The sequence below is a fragment of the Apiospora phragmitis genome (genome assembly GCF_038363925.1).
Source record: "Apiospora phragmitis strain CBS 135458 chromosome Unknown utg000002l:1.0-5516284.0:1.0-5523493.0, whole genome shotgun sequence".
NCBI classification, from domain to species: Eukaryota; Fungi; Ascomycota; class Sordariomycetes; order Amphisphaeriales; family Apiosporaceae; genus Apiospora; species Apiospora phragmitis.
This window is the reverse complement of record NW_027117400.1, coordinates 2,435,481-2,454,104: the sequence shown is the minus strand read 5'-3', so window position 1 is coordinate 2,454,104 and position 18,624 is coordinate 2,435,481. Positions and strand designations below refer to the sequence as shown.

At 53.7% G+C, this 18,624-nt stretch overlaps 4 protein-coding genes across 4 annotated transcripts; 1 reads left to right on the top strand and 3 right to left on the bottom strand.

Moving 5' to 3' along the window:
- Window positions 1–1,353: 1,353 nt before the first annotated feature.
- PG994_001591 (uncharacterized protein) lies at window positions 1,354–5,431 on the bottom strand (the record flags this gene model as incomplete). Its single annotated transcript, XM_066853000.1, has 3 exons — window positions 1,354–2,615; window positions 2,743–5,001; window positions 5,053–5,431. The coding sequence occupies 3 exons, from the start codon at window positions 5,429–5,431 to the stop codon at window positions 1,354–1,356; spliced, it is 3,900 nt and encodes a 1,299-aa protein (XP_066721141.1).
- A 3,374-nt stretch (window positions 5,432–8,805) lies between these two features.
- PG994_001590 (uncharacterized protein) lies at window positions 8,806–12,066 on the top strand (the record flags this gene model as incomplete). The annotated part of the gene is made up of 3 exons (XM_066852999.1): window positions 8,806–9,112; window positions 9,165–9,763; window positions 9,892–12,066. 3 exons carry the CDS (start codon window positions 8,806–8,808, stop codon window positions 12,064–12,066), a joined length of 3,081 nt encoding a protein of 1,026 aa, XP_066721140.1.
- Window positions 12,067–12,593: 527 nt separating this feature from the next.
- Window positions 12,594–14,369, bottom strand: PG994_001589 (uncharacterized protein; the record flags this gene model as incomplete). The annotated part of the gene is made up of 5 exons (XM_066852998.1): window positions 12,594–13,384; window positions 13,466–13,530; window positions 13,603–13,988; window positions 14,041–14,108; window positions 14,165–14,369. 5 exons carry the CDS (start codon window positions 14,367–14,369, stop codon window positions 12,594–12,596), a joined length of 1,515 nt encoding a protein of 504 aa, XP_066721139.1.
- Window positions 14,370–15,710: 1,341 nt separating this feature from the next.
- PG994_001588 (uncharacterized protein) lies at window positions 15,711–17,843 on the bottom strand (the record flags this gene model as incomplete). Its single annotated transcript, XM_066852997.1, has 6 exons — window positions 15,711–16,682; window positions 16,730–16,787; window positions 16,877–17,071; window positions 17,124–17,279; window positions 17,333–17,453; window positions 17,624–17,843. 6 exons carry the CDS (start codon window positions 17,841–17,843, stop codon window positions 15,711–15,713), a joined length of 1,722 nt encoding a protein of 573 aa, XP_066721138.1.
- Window positions 17,844–18,624: the final 781 nt, after the last annotated feature.

Below are 18,624 nucleotides of genomic sequence, written 5' to 3'. Positions count from 1 at the left end.
CAGGAGTGTTTCCACTGGGCAGGCACTAGCAGGGGTTCGATCTTGGTGGGTGTGGTCACTATTGGTGTGTTTGAGAACCCACCAGCCCATCCACCAGCCCATCCCGAACCATCCCGCTTGCTGCACTTATTTAGGGAATTTCTACTAGTTGGCTGGCTTCAGAAGCCCTGCCCTCCCGAAGATATCTACCGGTCAGTCACCGACTCCTTTTCTTCCCAGAGCCATCCGTTTCTTGCTTCTTGATGACAATCACGAAGTACTTAAGGTTTTCCCCCTTCTTGTTCTTTTCCCGTACTGTTATGCAAGTGCATGGCCAGATACCGAGTGAGAGTAGTGAGCTTACTTACTCATCGGTCACCAGTTCAACAGCGCATAAATCAACACCGCCGTAGCTCAAACTCATACAGAAATCGAGGCCGCCCGTACGCAACGCTAGCGAGGCTCGGGTACGAAAGCTTGAAACTCCCTCTTCCATTTGGCCCGCCCGCGTGCCGGTGACATCATCCAAATCAGACCGGGACGTCCACGTCAGCTTCATAGACGCTACCATTAAGGGGCAATGTCTGAGATATGGTGGAATGTTTGTGTGATTAGCTAGGTATGTGCTGGCGCGGTATTGCCGGCTTACAGGCGCAGCCCCAGGCCTCATGGATTTGGACCTAACTAGTACGACGTAGACATGGTAGGTTAGCTACCGGCTCGCTTCCCTCTCGCTTCCGTCTGAACGAAAGAACTTTTCGGATGGCAACTCGACGGCAAACGAGCAAACACTCCCCCTTTTCCTGCTTGCTGGTTTCCAATTCCAGCAATCCAGTCTGCCTGGCTCTTCTCTTCGCCTCATGGGTAAAATATTTTGGCACGTGGTCCAATCTGCCGTGCGTGATTTGATTTGAATACCTAACGGCCAATTGTGTTTGCTTATTCCTTCCTCGTTCTTCTAGAACGATTGCCATACCCCTGTATGCGGCACAGCACATCAAAAGCATTGGCACCACCTATCGCATCGATGTCTTATTAGGTTACCTTAGTTACATCCAATCTCAGCGTATTCGAAAATGTTCACTGCGATCAAGCCATGCGTTTATGCGCGCTCAGAGCAAGCCAAACCGCTTTGCCACTGCCATGATATAACACAGTATTAACGCCAATTGCATCACCCCTGAATTTTTGGTTAGCTCTATCGTCTCTATCGCTTACAAAACTAATCAAACATATTTGTGGTACCTAAACGATACCGTGAATCCATGAAACCAATCCGCTGCTTCTAGGCCATATTATTCAACCTGAGGAGCATGGTGATCATGTAACCAACGCCAGGCCTCCTTCTGCGACACCAAAAGGTTTTCTGTTGGTCTAGTCCTGCTCGTCCTTCTTCTCTTCGTCCTCCTTCTCCCCTTCCTCCTTCTCCCCGTCCTCCTTCTCCTTGCCCTCCTCGTCCTTCGGCGGGAACCTATGGGGTAGTCCTCGGGAACATTTCGGGAAGAAGGATCCTCTTTCCGACGGCTCGATGAAAGCCGGGCCCCGCAGACTTGGGGTCTCGTCTATGGTCGCTCTGTCCTCGTCGGTCCACGGGATCGATCGGCGCTTAGTAGGGTCCTTAGCCTCTTCCCAGGTAAGCGAAGTTTTCTTTTCGAGCTCCGTGAGGTCGTCGGCTGTGTATCCTTCTCGGATCCGTGTTCCGTCTTCAAGGCTAGCCGGGTCGGAGCACGATGCCGGAGAGAGCGTAGGGGAAGTAGAGGGGGAAAGAGTTTCGGGGGTATTGACAGGGACGTCGGGAATGTTGGGCTCGATGAGGTCCAACAGCTCGGGGGGCAGTGCCGGGAAGGTCGCGGTGGGGACAGGACCCGGGGTATTGGGAGTGCTATTGTCGGAGGCCCCGACGGCGGCTGCGACAAGCATTTCAAAGCGACTAGAGAAGTCGCCTGAATGAGGAGTACTATGCTCAAGCAACGGCTGCCCAGCCTCAGAACCGCTGGCTTCTAGAGTCTGGACCGTAGCCTGGACCGTAGCCAGGTCCGTAGCCTGAGCCGGGACCGTAGCCTCCTGAGTCTCGCGCTGTCGATTTCGCTGGTTTACCATGATCTGGTTCCTGGTCAACACGGGATGCCGAACCTCAGAATAGTTGGTTTTTGCAGCCTGGGCCTCCGCCTCCTGGGCTTCAGCCTTCTGAGTCTTACGCTTTTGACTATTCTTCTGGTTCTTCTTCTGGGTCTTAGTTAAGGGCTTGACACCTTGTGCTTCGGCGTTGGCATCGGCGCCCGCATCATTAGCAGTCTCGACGACTGTGTCTTGGTCCTCCACATTATCGCTGCCGCCCCTATGCTCAAGCGAGGGCCGCCGAACCCCAGAATTGCTGGCTTCTTCAGCCTGGGCCGCAGATCTCTTGGCCTCGCGCTGTCGGGCTTTCGCGTTCCTCTTCTGCTTCCTGCTTAACTTCGGCTTGGCGCCCTGTGTGTCGGCGCCCTCATCAGTACCAACTTCGTTCTCGACGACTGTGTCTTGAACATCCGCATCATCGCTGCCGCCCTTAGCTGCGGGGTTCGCCGTGTGGCTGTCTGTTGTAACCGGCTCTATCTCGTTCGGGTACAGCGTTGCAGTGTGGCCGGGGCATGCGGCTGGTAATACGTATTAGTCTGCCAGCCGGCTTGGCCGATAGGCTCAGGCGGGTAACTAACTTTGGCCGTAATGGTCGTCCTTTTGCCATTGCGGGTAAATTGGTGTGCTCGTAGACAATGTACTCACGCGGTCCCGAATAACCATACTGGTTAACCACAGGAGCCAAGCGAAGATCGTCTGCCGGATCCCTGCTTTGGCTTGCGACCGGAGCTTGAGGGACCACGGGAAACTGGGGAGGCGATGGGAGTTGAGCGCTAGTTCCTTCGCCATTGCTCCATGCTTCCGGTACGGGCCCCATTGGTGCCTCCTGTGCAGTCGTCTCTAATACCCCCTGTATGGGCTCCGTTGGCGCCTCCTGCGTGGGTTCTTCTGGCGCCTCCTGCGTGGGCTCCTCTGGTACTTGCTGCGCGGGCTCCTCTGTTGCCTCCTGTGTGGCCTCCTGTGTGGCCTCCGGTGGTGTCTCCTCCGTGGGCTCTTCTGGCGCCGGCTGCGTGGGCTCCTCGGACCATAATCCAAGCATGGGACCGCTCAGCGGCACGGGCTTAGGTAGGCGCGGCATTTGTGGTGGAGGAGGCTTTGAGTCCGCGGCTACGTTAGCTTCGGTCTCGGTATGCTCCAGCCCCTTTTCCTCTGAAATGCTCACAGGTTCTAAAGTATCTGCAGGCTCGTCAAACTGATTCCACGAACTCTCCCTCCGGCGCGGAGGAGGATTGCTGCGCGCCGTGCGCTCCTGTCGAACCTTGCGTCTCATTGTTTCTGTTTGATGATATGAAACAGGACTCGTAACGATATTATTGGGAGCTGCTAATGATGTAGTGGTCTTGGTTGGCAAAGTCTTGACTGCCGATAGGACTGATGGGGTGCGGGGAGAGGAAGATGTCGATTTTGATGGCTGCTTTCCGGACTTGCTCCGCTTCGCAGTCCATCTCTTCTTCGCTTTTCTGGCCACTGTTACCCATTGTCTCTCATTGTCTTCTGGAGATGGTACGGCCGGTTGCCCCTGCACTCTGGTGACCGCTGTTGAGGCCACGCTTTCCGGGCCAATCTCCTTCTGATCCCGCTCTTGCTCCTTCTTATCGGCAGGTGACGTCACAGGGGGTTGCTGATGCGAGTGTTCGCGTGCAATCGGCTCAGAAACCCCTGAGCTAGTCGAAGGAGTAAACATAACTCTAGATGTTGTATCACTTGCTGAGTCCGAGGCGTATGTTGTGAATTTGACTCGGCTGTCGACTTGCTCCGGCTTCTTCTGGGTCTTCTTCGTCGAATTGGTCGACTTGGTCTCATCCGACTCTCTCTTCTTGGCTTTTCCAGCCTTCCGTCTCTCCGATCTTGTCAAGCGCTTCCCGCCAGACTTCTTTCCTGGCTGAAGCTCTCGAGGACTGCTTTCCCTGTCGTTTGTGACTTCAGCAACCGTATCAGGATGACCTTCTGGAAGTTCTTTGGCTTTTGTGTCTTGAGGTAAGCTATCGTTTGGTTCCTGATGGATCTGGTAGAAGAAGCGATTGAAATCGTCCATACCAATCACCTGCACACAGCACCTGGCCTGCCACCTCGTAGTCCAGTTTTTGTCGGTTCCTGTAATGCGTAGTGAGGTTATGGTGATCTTGTAGTTGTTTATCTGATCCAGCGCATGGATGAATCGGACAAGCTTCTCTCGCATGTAATAAAAGAAGTTACCGTGACCATCATCCTCTGGCACGTCGGACCTCCTGGGGGGCTTATAGATATCCTCCCAAGCCTCCATCGGATTGAAGCCGTAGTCTTGGCATCTGTCCCAATCTCGGAAGAAGGCCGGGTTCGGATTCCTGAACTCTTTCTTTGAAGTGGTCATTGGAGCCAAGACACCCGTCTTCAAGTACTCCATCCTGCTGGAGCGCCATTCCGGATGAGCCTGCTGCCCGACGAGCTCCGTTGCGATGTCGGTTCGCCGGCCGCTGATGTTATGATCCCTCTGCAACATAGCACGACCTGGGTGTAAACGAAGTCCGCCTGTGAACTTCGCCAGGCCATCGCGAACGAATGCCCTTGAGAAATAGGACACGAACGACTTGGTTCCCGATTGTTGGTTGTTATGGTGCTGTGTGGTCTGCACGTAGGTCTCATCAGTACCACCTTCACATTCTGTTTGTATGCGAATTGCCGCTTGATGGACATCGTGCCTGAGGAAATCTACCACCCAATCAGGAAGAAACGCCGAGTACCAATAGTGTAGCATAGCCTCGGCGGTCTGTATACAGTTCGTCCCTGTATTGGTCATACTCAAGAGGACCTGCAGTCGTGCAACGGCCTCGTCGTTGGCCTCTTCCAGGTAGAAGTTATACTTTGCCTTAGAGTCATGTGGAATCGACAAGAATGTTTCTATGAGAAGTCCCAGATCGCCGAAACCTTTCAAATCGTTAGATGTTAGCCCTTTCGGGGTTGACAGAACCGACTTACCATCGATGCCGATGTTGATCTCACCCCCAACCTGGGTATCTCCAGGAGTTATGAGGCTCTTGACCTTGTAGTGGGAGAAGAGTCTCGGCTCTCCTCCATCTCTTGGTCCCTCGTGAATGATACCTGGCTTCAGATGGGGGTACGCTTCGTCCTCATCTTCCGCCACCAGGTTTCTGGTGTCCTGACCTACTATGTAGGAGTCACCTTTTCGGTTTTGGTGGGCGTCGCACAGCGATCGGTGTCTATCTTGGTCTTTCTCGCTGCAGTCGTGACTACAGTACCATACGAGCTGGCACCGCTGACAGTCAACCTTCACCTGTTTATTGTTGGGGCAGCCAGGCTTTGCGCACGCAGCGCGGATGGGCGCCCAGGCCGCCATGATCAGTAGAACAGCGATACGCTGTCAGTAACAGACCTGATCTTCAGATAAGTATTAACCACAAGAAAGGAGCGAGAGAGCACGAAAGCGCGGGGGCGGAGACAGGGGTAGCAGGCAGTAGCTTTCACGAAATCGTGACGAGGTGATATGAAATGGAAGTTACAATGGGAAGGTGTGAGGAAACGCGACCTGTATAAAAGGTGTCTGTAACAGTAGGAACTGCTGGAGTCGAGTCGGGTAACAGGTGGGAAGTCAGAGTGAACTCTTGTTGTGAGCATCACACGCGAAACCTACCACAAGATATCATCATATAAGTGCCCCTCTGATCGTCGCGAGCTGCCAGAAATGATAGGAGGATACCTTGGATGGTCCAGTGAAGGAGATAGAAATGTGAAGAGAGCCACAATTTACGCCGACTTGGAAGATGTGTGGAAGTTGAAAGAATGGTTGGGAGTTAGAATACTTACAAGGGAAGGAAGGTGAAGGTGAAGGATCGGTAACGACGAGTGTTTTCGGCGACCAATGTTGATACCGTGCACCAACTCACTGTTTATTGTTTTAAGAAAAGGTACCCTAAGGCTTGCTTGGAGCTCTTTCTCAGACCGGAAAAGTCACTGACTTACATCTGTGATGCCATTACAGCCTGCAGCATCAATGGGCGCCGACGCAGTCTCAGGGGGCTAGTCAGTGTTCAGGGGCTCGTCGGGCGATTGAGGGCTCGTCGGCGCTCAGGGGCTTGTCGACGCGACCAATACTACACTACCTGAGTCGCAAACAGATGATATTCTAGGATGCAATGCCTACGTCTAAGTAAGTGTGTTTTTGTTATTCTACCTCCCTTCGCCTGTTGCCTGGACCTTGTGTGCAACCACGAAGTCTTTGCTTGCTGTATCTCATCATCTGCGTCTACTCTTTCAATACCGCCTTCCTTTTAAGAACATCTCAGAAAAATGATGCCAGACACATGGAACATACTTTTGGCTACGATAACGAGTTGACTAATACCACGTCTTACCATTATTTCACTGGAGAAAGCATAGCAATTAGTCTCAATGGCGCCTCGACGAAAACACGGCATTTAAACGACTTAGGGTTATACTTTCAAGACGAATTCTCAATCCATAGGATGCCACCTGAAGTTGGGCATGGTCAGAGCATGGCCACGAGCCACCGTAGAAGCCGAGATCCAGAGAACTTAATGGGATATACTGTAGTTGGCCACCGTCTTCCAGAATACCACATCGCCAACCAACACCACGTTGATGCACCGTAGAGCCTGGCATATCGACTGTAAATGCGTTCCTTCTCCTGTACGACGAGAGCTTCGAGGACTCGGCTAGAACTTGCCATCACAGTATAAGGATGGGAGGAGGGAGAAGCCGCGGCGGAAGGACCAAGTGGGCATTGAAGGAGGAGAAACGCCATAGCGGCGGAGAAAGGACAAGTGATGGTACGAGGCCGGGACGTTATATCTTGACAAGAAGTAGGAGTTTACCCTCGTCGGGTTCCGGGGCCGGTGCGTCGTCAGCTTCATCTGGGTATGGTGCAGTATAATCATCTACATCATCTGGTTGCTACGCACCGAGTGTGTAGTAGCGCAGGTCGTCCTGTCCGGCCGACGCCGTACATGAGTAAAGTAGGCAGCCCAGTACCCCTGGTGGGTTTGCTACGGCTTCCGGCAGTGGCTTTGGCTGCCATGCACCACACTTTCCATATTCTTCATCGCACAGCTCTGGGCGACGGTCATATGAGCCCCGTGCTTATTTGTTCCGTCTTGAGACTCCGGCCTGACCTTGCGCTGAACGCTGCCGATGAAGGAATTGTTCTTCCTGGCCTCACCCAACAAGTCTACTCCCAGGGCTGCCTCGGCCCGCCGGGAGGGGAAGGAAACCAACAGCCGCAGAGTGATTAATAGCAGACACATTCTCAGCTCTTGATGTATGTACTTATACACTGCCTGCACTCGGACGAACAAGATCACCAACCAAGCCACCATCTTCCAGGCTTTCTGTCATGTCTATGACTTTCGGGTTATTGCACCTTAAGCCTGTTCCAGATAGGTAGCCTGGCAATGGAAGAGAAGTCAACAAAACCTCGAAAGTCTGGGATTGTGTTGGCTATTCCAACAGTCTGGAATTAGACTGGTAGAGATTTTGAGAACTGTAGTGTACTAGGCTGGTTTATCTATGCAGTTGCAACATAAAGCTGGATTGCAGAGGCTAACGTCACGTTTGCTAAGGGGGAATAGGACAAACCCAATCAGACCAAGTATTGGGAGATTATAAACTATAAATGGTGATAGTTCGCTGCCCTGCTGCTCCTGTCAGCTTCCTATACGGACCTTAAGTATTCGTTGATACAGAGATAGTGGCATGTCAGTATACTGCTGGTGATTCTGGCCTCACTAACTCGCCGATGTCCTATTTTGCCCCCGACGGGTACATAGTTCATCGTCAGCCAGTTGCCCTCGTCGCCAATTATCCCATCGTCGACGGCACGGCGATCATGAATTCGGCCAAAGACCAAACCTCAAGGCCAAGTATGTAAAAGGGACGTTTTCAGGGTTGTCCTACCTAGTAGTAGAGTGATACGGCAGGCACTAGGTTACAAACAGCACTGACTGACTAAATTTGGTGATGGTCCCAAAACGACAAGCCGTACTTGACAACAAAATATGCATAAATTATTTCTTTGATGTACAAAATTAACACAAAATTCCAGTAGACCGATCCCTTGACTGACTTTGCTCAAGAGACGGGTTCAAATAAAATGAAATACCAGGACGTACTTGTTACCGCAGACCCACTACGGAACATTGAAGGAACCCTGAAAGCGGCAGCTGCTTGGCATGCATTCCATTACAGTCCAAGTTTAGTTTCTGTGGTCGCCCTATGCAAGCCAAGGAGATTGGACTGGGGCATGTAGGTGGCCACCGGTGATACCTGTCCGCCACCCCATTGCGCTACGGGCCAGCAAGTACCAACCCTAGATCAAAATCCGGGGACAGCTGGCAGCCTATTAATTGCTCTAGCAGATACTAGAGCACTATTGGAGCTTACCTGGACAACCAACACAGAACTAAATTAAAGCCTACGACATCTGTGTAACTAAACTACCTGGAGTACCCGACACTAACCTTACTACTCAAGCTTGCATAACATAACCCCCTCTCCCCCCCAATACGCCATGCATCACAAGCCGTCACTGTTCGGTTTCTGTTTTTATTGACCACACACACGCCCAGAGCCATGTCTCAAGCATGCACACACTTTCTCCTGCTGCTACCACAACAGACAGCACAACCAAGATAACCTCCTTTCAATCCCGCGTCTGCTTGCAACCCGCATGCTGATGCTGATGGGCCATGCCATGAAATGGAGCCCGAACCCTCAGCGCATCTCGAGCGCTCTACGTCACAGCTATCAACCGCCTCCATCAGGAGCACCAGAGGACACACCCTCCGCGCCAAATCCCGGTCCAGGGCAAAAATCACCTCGCAGCTGTCGAGTTCAGCCTCGTCCATTGCGGCCTCTGACAAGTCGCTGACCTCGTTTCCCGACTTCTCCCGGGTTCCCGTCATTCGAGCATCCCCTCACGCCCGACCTCGAGACCGCAGCCGCCATTGCTTCGCCCAGGAAGACGTCCAACCCGCAGTCCGTCCATTCCATAGTGGACACCTTGGTTTCCTCCGACACCCCGGGCCCGAGTTCGGCACGAAATGCCCTCTTCGAAGATACCCCGCTAGCGACCCGCAAGGTGCCCGGCGCGCTTCATGTGGCGCCCGACGAACACATCGAGCGCCTGATCGCCAAGCAAGGAGCCGTGCCGCTCGTTCGCCAGATTTCGGAAGACCTTGCGCAGCGAGATGGCCAGCTCGCTACCCTCCGGCGCAAGGCCGACATTCGGGAGAGAGCCCTGCGCAAAATAATATTGGAGTGTGGTCTATCCAATCTCGATCTCGAAACCAGACTGCGGGCGATCGAGTTGGACCTGAAAGCCCAGGAGGAATCGAAAAAGGCCAGCGGCGGAGGACTGTCGGACCTCATGAACGATGCGATGCAGGACTCGGTGTCGTATGGGAACTACGTCCTAGGAGACCCCAATGATGCCACCATCAGAGGGAACAGTCTCTCTAGCCCCAAGGAAAATGAAGTGAAAGGCACAGTGAGAGGTTGGAAAGACTGGATCCTGGGAAGTGGTACATCAAAAAGGAATAGTCGGGCAAGCAGTCTCAATGGCGACCCAGCTCGCACGGCTGTTCGAGCCCCAACATCGGGGGAGCGAAGACCCCCGATCCAGGAGAACCTTTTTACTCCTCCCGATTCGGCCTCCGTAAGGAGCTCAAGCAGGGCCTCAAGTATTTATTCGAGTCAAGTGCCCAGGAAGCAGTCAGGGTCTCTTGCTAGTATGGCTTTGCAACTAGTAGCAGGAAAGACTGCCCGCGATGGTGACTCTGTCAGGGAAGAACGAGCTCGGCAGGTCAAGGCGGTTCCTTGCGGGCACCTTCGAGCACCAGCGCCAGGTCGAACGCTTCGAACCGTGCAGTCTCTACTCAGTTCGGTCCCAAATCTCTCATGGCTATGCGACGACCAACTCCAGCCCCTCTCAATGTTGCACCACGGAGCCAGCCACACGAAAGGTGGGATACGATGGGTACAAGTCCTCCTAGCCCCTCGGCTACCCGCCCTGACGAGTACGGCCCTGTTGAGATGGACACGATCTTTTCCCCTGAAGGCCAGCCACCAACGCTCACGCATATCTATAATAACAATTATATGGGCTCGGATTATCTTACTGACCGCTTTGGGTTCATTTACGACCAGCGCCGTAAGAAGAGGCAGAGAGAAGCCGCACAAATGGCGCGACAGGTCAAAAGGGGCAGCCGTACTGAGATGCTTACTAGTGGACGATCGAATATATCGCCTAACCTGCTGGATGACAATGCCAGCTCAACCATCGACGTCGGCAGTGGCGATAGACCAGGCACGCCGAATTCTAGCGAGGGTTCTGTGGAACAGGGCAAAGCCAAACGTTGGCAAGACTATTTGAAGATTGCTACGTTCCCCACCGAGCTGCTCTCACATACCCCTTCCATCACTGCATCAGGTATCCAGGTGTTGGATGGCGGCGATGCTTCCAGGTCGCCTGTTGTTATAACCTCGGACGAGCGTGGGTTCGTGCCTCCCCTGGGTACCACCCCTGCTCTTAACATCGAAGTAGCTGCAAAGCCCGACGACGAACCTGCTGCCGGAACCCTGGTCAAGGAAGACGCCGAACCGGTAAAGCTTTTACTGCAGCAGCTTAGCGATGTTCATGATGCTCTACAGAGGGAGAAAACTGTACGCTGGAATGAGTTCTTGCGCAAAGTGAGAGCGGAACGCCGGCGCGAAGACGAAGCTGCAATCGCGGCGGCCACCGCCGCTGCGGAGGCTCGTTTCCAGAAAGCCCCTGTCATGATTCCTGAGGCCAAATTCTCCGATGGGGAGACCATTGGCGTTGCCGATCTTGGCGTCAAAGGAAAGGTCGGCCGGGCGAAGTGGAACGAGTTCAAAACCTTGGTTCTAGGGGGTATCCCCGTGGCCAATCGGCCAAAGATCTGGTCGGAGTGCTCGGGTGCACTGTCTACGCGCATTCCGGGCTACTACGATGATCTTGTCAGCGAATCAACCGATAATGATGACCCTGCAGTTGTCTCGCAGATCGAGATGGATATCACCCGTACGCTGACGGACAATATCTTTTTCCGCAAGGGACCAGGCGTTGGCAAATTGAAGCAGGTTCTCCTCGCCTACGCCAGACGTAACCACGAAGTCGGGTACTGCCAAGGCATGAACCTCATCGCTGCCAATCTGCTTCTGATCATGCCTTCGACCGAAGACGCGTTCTGGGTCTTAACCTCGATCATCGAGCAGATTCTGCCGCAGGGCTACTACGACCACAGCCTGATGGCCTCGCGGGCCGACCAGCAGGTCCTGCGCCAGTACGTGGCCTATGTTCTGCCGAAGCTGTCGCAGCACCTCGAGGAACTATGCATCGAGCTCGAGGCCCTGACCTTCCAGTGGTTCCTCAGCGTCTTCACCGACTGCCTCTCGGCCGAGGCCCTGTTCCGCGTCTGGGACGTGGTCCTCTGCATCAACGACGGCAGCACCTTTTTGTTCCGCGTCGCCCTCGCCCTGCTCAAGCTCAACGAGCCCCAGCTGCTCCAGTGCGACGCCCCCGCCGCCGTCTACACCTACATCAACCACCAGATGACCAACCACGCCATCAGCATCGACGGCCTCATCCAGGCCTCCGAGGGCCTCCGCAAGGTCGTCCGCCGCGAGGACGTCGAGGAGATGCGCGACCGCGCCATCGCGGCGGAGAAGCAGCTCGTCAAGGAGCGCGAGGAGATGAACCAGCTCCGTCGGAATAACCATAACAACAATAACCAGCACAAGGCGACGTCGGCCCCGGCTGTCATTACGGAGGAGACCGCGTCGGGGGTGCCCAGCCCTATGCCCAGTCCTAGACCCGGTACGGACAGCGAGAGTGCTAGCTTCGCGAGCCCGAACGCCGCCGGCTTCGACCTGGACAGGACTGAAATGTCCAAGACGCCGACGCCTGCAGAGGAAGAGGCGACATTTGGACTCGGGTAAGAGAGAATGAGATTATAGCGAGTAAGAGGGGAACGAAATTGGACGCACTGCTCTCCAATCATTGCATTTTTATATTTTATTTTTTCTTGAATCCGGGATGGTGTTCTTCTATAGATTAGGCCAGCCAAGATACCCCATCACACACAAATTTCCTTTTTTTGGTCGCACGGAGGGGTTTTCTTGGACAACTCTTTGGAGGGCGGCATGCAAAAGTCGAAGAAGGAAGGGACGGAATAGGAGCATTAGCGTAGCGTCACAGCTGGGAATATACGATTGTTTGATTTCAATTCTTATAAATGAGCTTTCGTTCTGGCAGTCTTACAAGTCTATTCAAGACATCTATGATCTGAAAATGTAGGTAAGAAAATGGGTGCAGATGCCGGTCTGCGTCTATATGTACAAAAGTATAAATTGATAGGGTGTATTCCAACCACTCCCCATCGCCGTCTCCGTCTAATATTAAAACAAGGTATTGGATTAGGTGTGTAGTGTTCTGTTGGTTGGTGCATAGTTTAAGTTAGCTTTGGTTAGCTGGATGGCGCATCCAGGTTCGGGTCCATTTTAGAGGAGTGACGACTGCTCACGTCGTCGCAGCTCGTGACGTGTGTCTCGAAGGACTGCCCCCGGTGTCCCGGCTCGACGCCCTCGACCCGCAGCACGACGACGCGGCGGACCTGGATGTCGCCGAACGAGGAGCGCACGCTAGACCGGCTGCTAATGCGCGAGACCTGATGCCGCGGGTGGTTCTGGGACAAGTGCATCGGGCCGCCCTGCGTCGACGGCGTGGCGGGCGTCGTGGGGGTCACGCAGCGCGAGCCGGCCACCGTCATCGACGAAGGTGTCACGCAGCGTGAGCTGGGCGTTGCGCTGCGCAGACTACCCACCCGCGCCCCCTGGTTCAGCAACTCGTGGATCAAGTCGCTCTCCTCACCGGCTTCTTCCGATGCCAGTTGTTGCTGCTGCTGCTCCTTCACCCGCTGTATGTTCATGGGGTAGCTGTTGTAAGAGGAGGAGATAGGGGTGGGCGTGTTGGACCACCGCGTCGTGTCGTCGCTGGCGGTCGTGGCAGTCATGCTCAGCAGCGTGGGCCCGGGGCTGGGGGTCGCGAGGATGCGCGCCATAGCCTCCCTAGTCGTCCCGTTGCTGTTCTGGCGTTTGATGTAGGCCCTTTTGAACTTTTGATAATCCTGTGCCGAAGAATCGTCATCGCCCAAGTGCAGCCACCTGGCGATTAGGGGACCTGCGGAGAGGAGGTTGGCGCAGGTGAAACCTATGAGGACTTCTACGATGCCCCAAAGGTTATAGCTAACAAATGTGTCTGGTATCATTTAGCGATCCTTCTTTTTCAAGCGCTGAAGAAGGCTGCGATTTATTCTATTCAATGGCGGAGGGCACGTACACGTAACATCGTTCCAATCGACGAGGCTGACCACTGCAACGCGGACAATGCTGGCAACCAAAGCACTAGAAATGTGACAAGCTTCAGTACGCTGTACTTCATTCAAGAGCACCCAAGGGATTTGAGTAAAAGCTTACACGATTCCGAGCATGAACAGAAGCGCCGAAGCAACGATTCGTCTCCTAGAGGTTTGCCAGGACCAAACCACTGGCAAAGGCAACACCAGAAGCCCGATATTCAATAGTGAGTTGAGAGAAGTCGAGGCGAAATAGAATGAGGTCTTGTTGAGGCATTCCGCTGGTTCGGGGGTAGCTGACCAAAAGCTCGAGATGGGTATGCACTGCGCGGCGAACCCTATTGAGTTGGCAAGGAACAGACTTATCGAGCAAACGGCGAAGGCGACAATGAACTTTTGGAAGACGGTATGATTCGGCGGCGGGCTAAGGCGCCAGTAGGATAGAAGGATACCGATCTTTACGCTGAAGGTGGCAACGGTCCAAAACAGCATGGACGCGTACAGATTCTAGCCCAATCATAGTTAGCAAAACTCCCGATGACCGTGGCAACCGTCTCACCTTTTTCGCACTTATCACCATATCCGGATCCAGATGGCTCGTATGGGTCCCATAGCCATATTGAACCCCTGAGTAATGTGAGCATACCGACATTACAGCCTCGGCCAGCCACGGGGATGCTCACCTGTGTATTCGCTGGCGCTCATGCCGAGACATAATAGCAGAACGCCAGCCATCCAGTAATCACCTAACCAATACGTTGGGCCTCCCTGACGCAGCGGCGAATAGCAGCGCAGCCCGAAAGATGCCGACGCTAGTGTGATGCATGTTGTAACCACGGCGATAATGAGCCGCTGGTTCTGGAGCTCGCTCGACTGAAGATTGTCCATGGCGGCGGCGGCGGCTATATCATCCTCGTAATCGACAGGTGCTCGAAAAAGGTACCCCTGGTGATCTTGGTGCCGGTGCTGAGTGTCCGACTCGATCGTTGCGTCAAGTGTAGCTCTGTAGGGGTTGGGGGAGCAAGGGAGCGGAAACAGAAACATTAAGAATCATGATCGAATGACCTGACTGCTGTCTAGAGCCTGTTTGACCAGCCCCGCGAGGCGACGTCCGTCATTGTGCGTGCCAGGCTCCCTGCGTCCGGGGCCTCGCGATATGTGTGTTTGTGTGTGTGCCCACGACTCCCACATGGAATGTTGACCGTCACACTAAGACATTTGACGGGTGCCGCTCGAGCGTTCGCAATTTAGACTTTTATCAACAACGGTGAACTTCTTGACCTTCTGTATATCGTGTCTTTTTTTCTTTATTGAAATACAGGTAAGCTTGGAGTAGGATCGAATGAAGTATATTCCCCAGCCATATGACACTCTCGCGGATAAGTCTGGTATGTACCATTACCTGGTCGGTATCTATCCTAAGATGTAAGTGAACATTGCTCTTGCGGCGGAATGTGGTGTCAGTAAGAGAATAATGGAACGCGAATAGAACTACACCTCGCAAGTAAATGGAACCCGTCAGAGGTGTTTAAACAGGCCGTCGCGATGTGACGGTTGCTTCCTTCAGAGTCTCGAGAAAGACAAGGGTTAGGGAGGGTGCGAGAAAGGAAGGGCACTTGGACCTCCAGGAGTCGATCCGTCCATCATGTCTCCCAACCACCGCCATCCGCCGGCCGTGCCATGATATTATATTGCAGCCTGGAAGCCCAAAATATTAATTAAGGTCTCATAGGGATGGGGCTAGAAGAGGATTCGAACGACGAGTGTCTAGGCAGCCCAAATAGTGTTTGAGTTTGCCCAAACTGCGCCCGAGCACCTGCCTAATTCAATGTTATAGAACACTTTCCACATAGACGTCAATTGGGAAGACATCTACACATGCACATGTATTGCTCAACAAAGCTGGCATCTTTCAAAGGCTTATGCTTAGGCCAGTCGAGAATCCAGGAGAGCTCGTCCGGCCCGGACCTAACCTACTGTAAGCTAGCAAGTAGTGCACCCCGGAATATGCCCAACATCATGAGTGGCTGGTTTGTGTCAGTAATGTATTCGCTAGGGACTATAGCCAGTCACCTGGATGTGCCCGGAGTTATATGTATTCAAAATGCCCAATTCCATCCCCTGCCCCATACCGTTAACCAAAACATGCAGCACGTTCGCCCATTTCCACACATTCCTCGTAGCATCACAAGTAAAACAATAAACCCCCCGATGATACCAGCCCACTTATTAAACACGAAGCGACCCAATATTCTTGGTGATGAAGTCGTACGACGCACTCCTGAAGTCATCCGGCAGGAGATTGCTGCGGTCATTGTAGAACTGCATGAGCTCCTTGCCGACCTTCCACTGCGGCCAGGCCGGGAGGCCGGTCGAGGCGGTGCCGTCGCCGTTGGGGTCCAGGTGGTAGAGGAAGTTGAAGTAGTACGTCTGCGTCGAGCGGCTCGCGTAGTTGGGCAGCACGCCGTAGAAGATCTGCAGGATGTCGGCCGCGTGGAAGGTGCCGAGGATGGGCGTGCCGAAGTTCCAGCTGCCCAGGAACGACCACGACGGCACGTCCGGGTTCACCTGCGCCGCCACGTCCAGGAAGGCCCGCCGCGTCAGCGTGAAGGCCAGGTCGCCCAGCATGGCCGCCAGCCGCTTGTACTGCGGATAGAGCGAATTAAAAATGCCCGTGCCGAATGGGCTGCCCGCCGTGATCGAGGCCGGGTACGTGTCGACCAGCTGGCTGACCTGGTCGCGCGACGCCTTGGTGAAGAAGAGCTCGCTCAGGTAGTCCACCAGCTTGCTCGTCGTCGTGATGTTTCCCTGGAACAAGGCGAAGATGGTGCCCTCGTCCTCCATGTCGCCAATGATCATGGGCACCGCCGCATACTTCTTCTCTTGCGCCAGCACCTCCGGGCTCGCCGTTAGCGCGGTGAAGTCCGGCCGCGGCATGTACGACAGGGCGATCGAGGAGTAGCTGAGGAGTCCAGGTACGCTGTTGACAGCATTCAGGAATTTGTCGTAGCTCAACCCGCGCAGGCACTCGAGCGTGTCCGCGGCACCAGAGCAACCCCCTGTGGTGACAACCATATCAAACACAACCTGACACTTCTCACAATCCACGGGGTCCGTAGGGAGGATGCTGCCGCTGTTCATGATAGCACCACGGAACAACGGTTTCCCATTGTAGGTGTTGTTACCATCATATAGTGCCATCTGATTGAAGACACTAATAGCCCCAGCGCTCTCCCCCAGATGGTGACCTTTTCAGGATCACCACCAAAAGCTTCGATATTGTCTGCCGTCCACTCAAGGCCCATCCTGTAAAGCCATCAGTATACATTAGTTAAAAAGACCGCAGGAGCTGGTTGTAATGGAAGAACCGGGGTGGGCTAGGTAGGAGAACTGACCTTTGATCAAGATGTCCCAGGTTAGCAGCACCATCCGCCAGGATCTCCTTGCCTGGCAAAAAGCCAAAGCCTGCGACTCTGTAGTTAACTGCCACAAAAATGAAGGGCTTCTTCTGAGCAACTGCGCTGGACAGCAAGCCTGTAGCATCGTACATTTGCGGTGACCCCAATTCGAAACCACCCCCGAAGATCCAGCTGAGCTGTATTAGTCCAAAACCTTTCCACAGAGTTGGGGAATGTCACTTACAAGAAGACCGGTAGCTTGTCGCCTGCCTTGGTACCAACCGGTCGTTGGACTCTCATCGTCAAGCAATCTTCGGTCTGCTGCGTGACTACCTGAAAGAACGGGGTGTTGATCAAGTTACCGATCACCTTTTGTATGAACTCGTTGCCACCCGTAGTGCTAATACCCAAGTAAGCGTTTGTATAAACTTGAGCTGCCGTGTTCCAACTTACAAGAACATCTGAGGGCACGAGGGCCCTGCTCCAGTTGCATCGATAGTCCCGAAGTTCTCAGTGAGCCTCTGGGGCGGTCTCAAGCGCAGAGACGCAACCGGGGGCTTTGCAAAGGGCATACCTAGAATGGTAATGGTGGTCAGCTTTACACGAGTCCCATCGAACTTATATAATTGCAAGGCACAATCCGCAGGTATTCGAACAACTCTCGAAGTAGATGCAGACGAACAAACAGTTCGTAGGGCAAGTTGATCGAATAGAAGGGACAGGAGTTACTCAATAGATACTGACCTCCGAAATTCTCCACCCCTGCTAACACAGAGCCAATAACGGTTCCTGCTGGGATAGCCACAGTTGTCTTTGCTATAGCCTGAGCCTCCAGGGTGGCATCAGGACTGGGAGCAGACTCTGGAGTAACAACAGGTTCTGGAACAGGCGCAGATGCTGGCAGAGCAACCGTCGAGCCAGACAGCACCGCGGCAACGACGACAGAGAACCAGTAAGTCTTCATGTTGAGAACGTCCACAGAAAACTTCAGAAAAGCGAGAGGAGGCTTGGCCCAGAGCAGGCTGAGGGGAAACTGTACAGGCAGTCCGCAAACCCCAAATGGGAGAAGGGAAGGAGCAGAAGGAGCAGATATATCAGGGGCACAGGGCGGTGGCCATCAGGTAAGACAACATGAAGGCTGATGGGCACGACTTATGGCGATCTTTATAGCTATACCGCAGCTTGACTCGTGTCTTCACCATTATCCCCTTTAGGTAACCGCATAGCGGGTTGGGCTCGTCACAAGGCTTTGCCTACCTGGAGAAAAGGACGAGGGGCCTCTAACAGCCGATCTGGGTGTTGGGAGACCATTTTCCGTCCAGCTGACGGTTTTCCGAGCCCCAGCATCATGAGCGAAGCAGAATCAATGGTTGCGGTCGTCGCATGTGTTTCCTGTATAGTCGCCAGCTCCGAGAGCTAACTTAGTTAGTTTTGGGGGCCGGCGTAGCGGGAGTTGGAGGTCTCCTTTGAACAAGTAGTATGGGAAATCCCGTCGCCTCCCCGCTTATTCTGTTGCGCGCAGATCCCGCTCCTACATTTCTTTTTATTTTAGGCTTGCTTGGCTACCTGCATGGCTGCTGCTGCTGCCGCCGGAAAAGCAAGGGAATGCATGGGACGCTGGTTGGTGATCATTGTTTATTGCAAGCCACATACCGGTGTCCCGTCTCATTCCGTGCCATCCCAGCCGCCGAAACACATGATAAAAAGCCCGAACGTGTTCGGTGCGTGAAAACAAAGTCATGGAC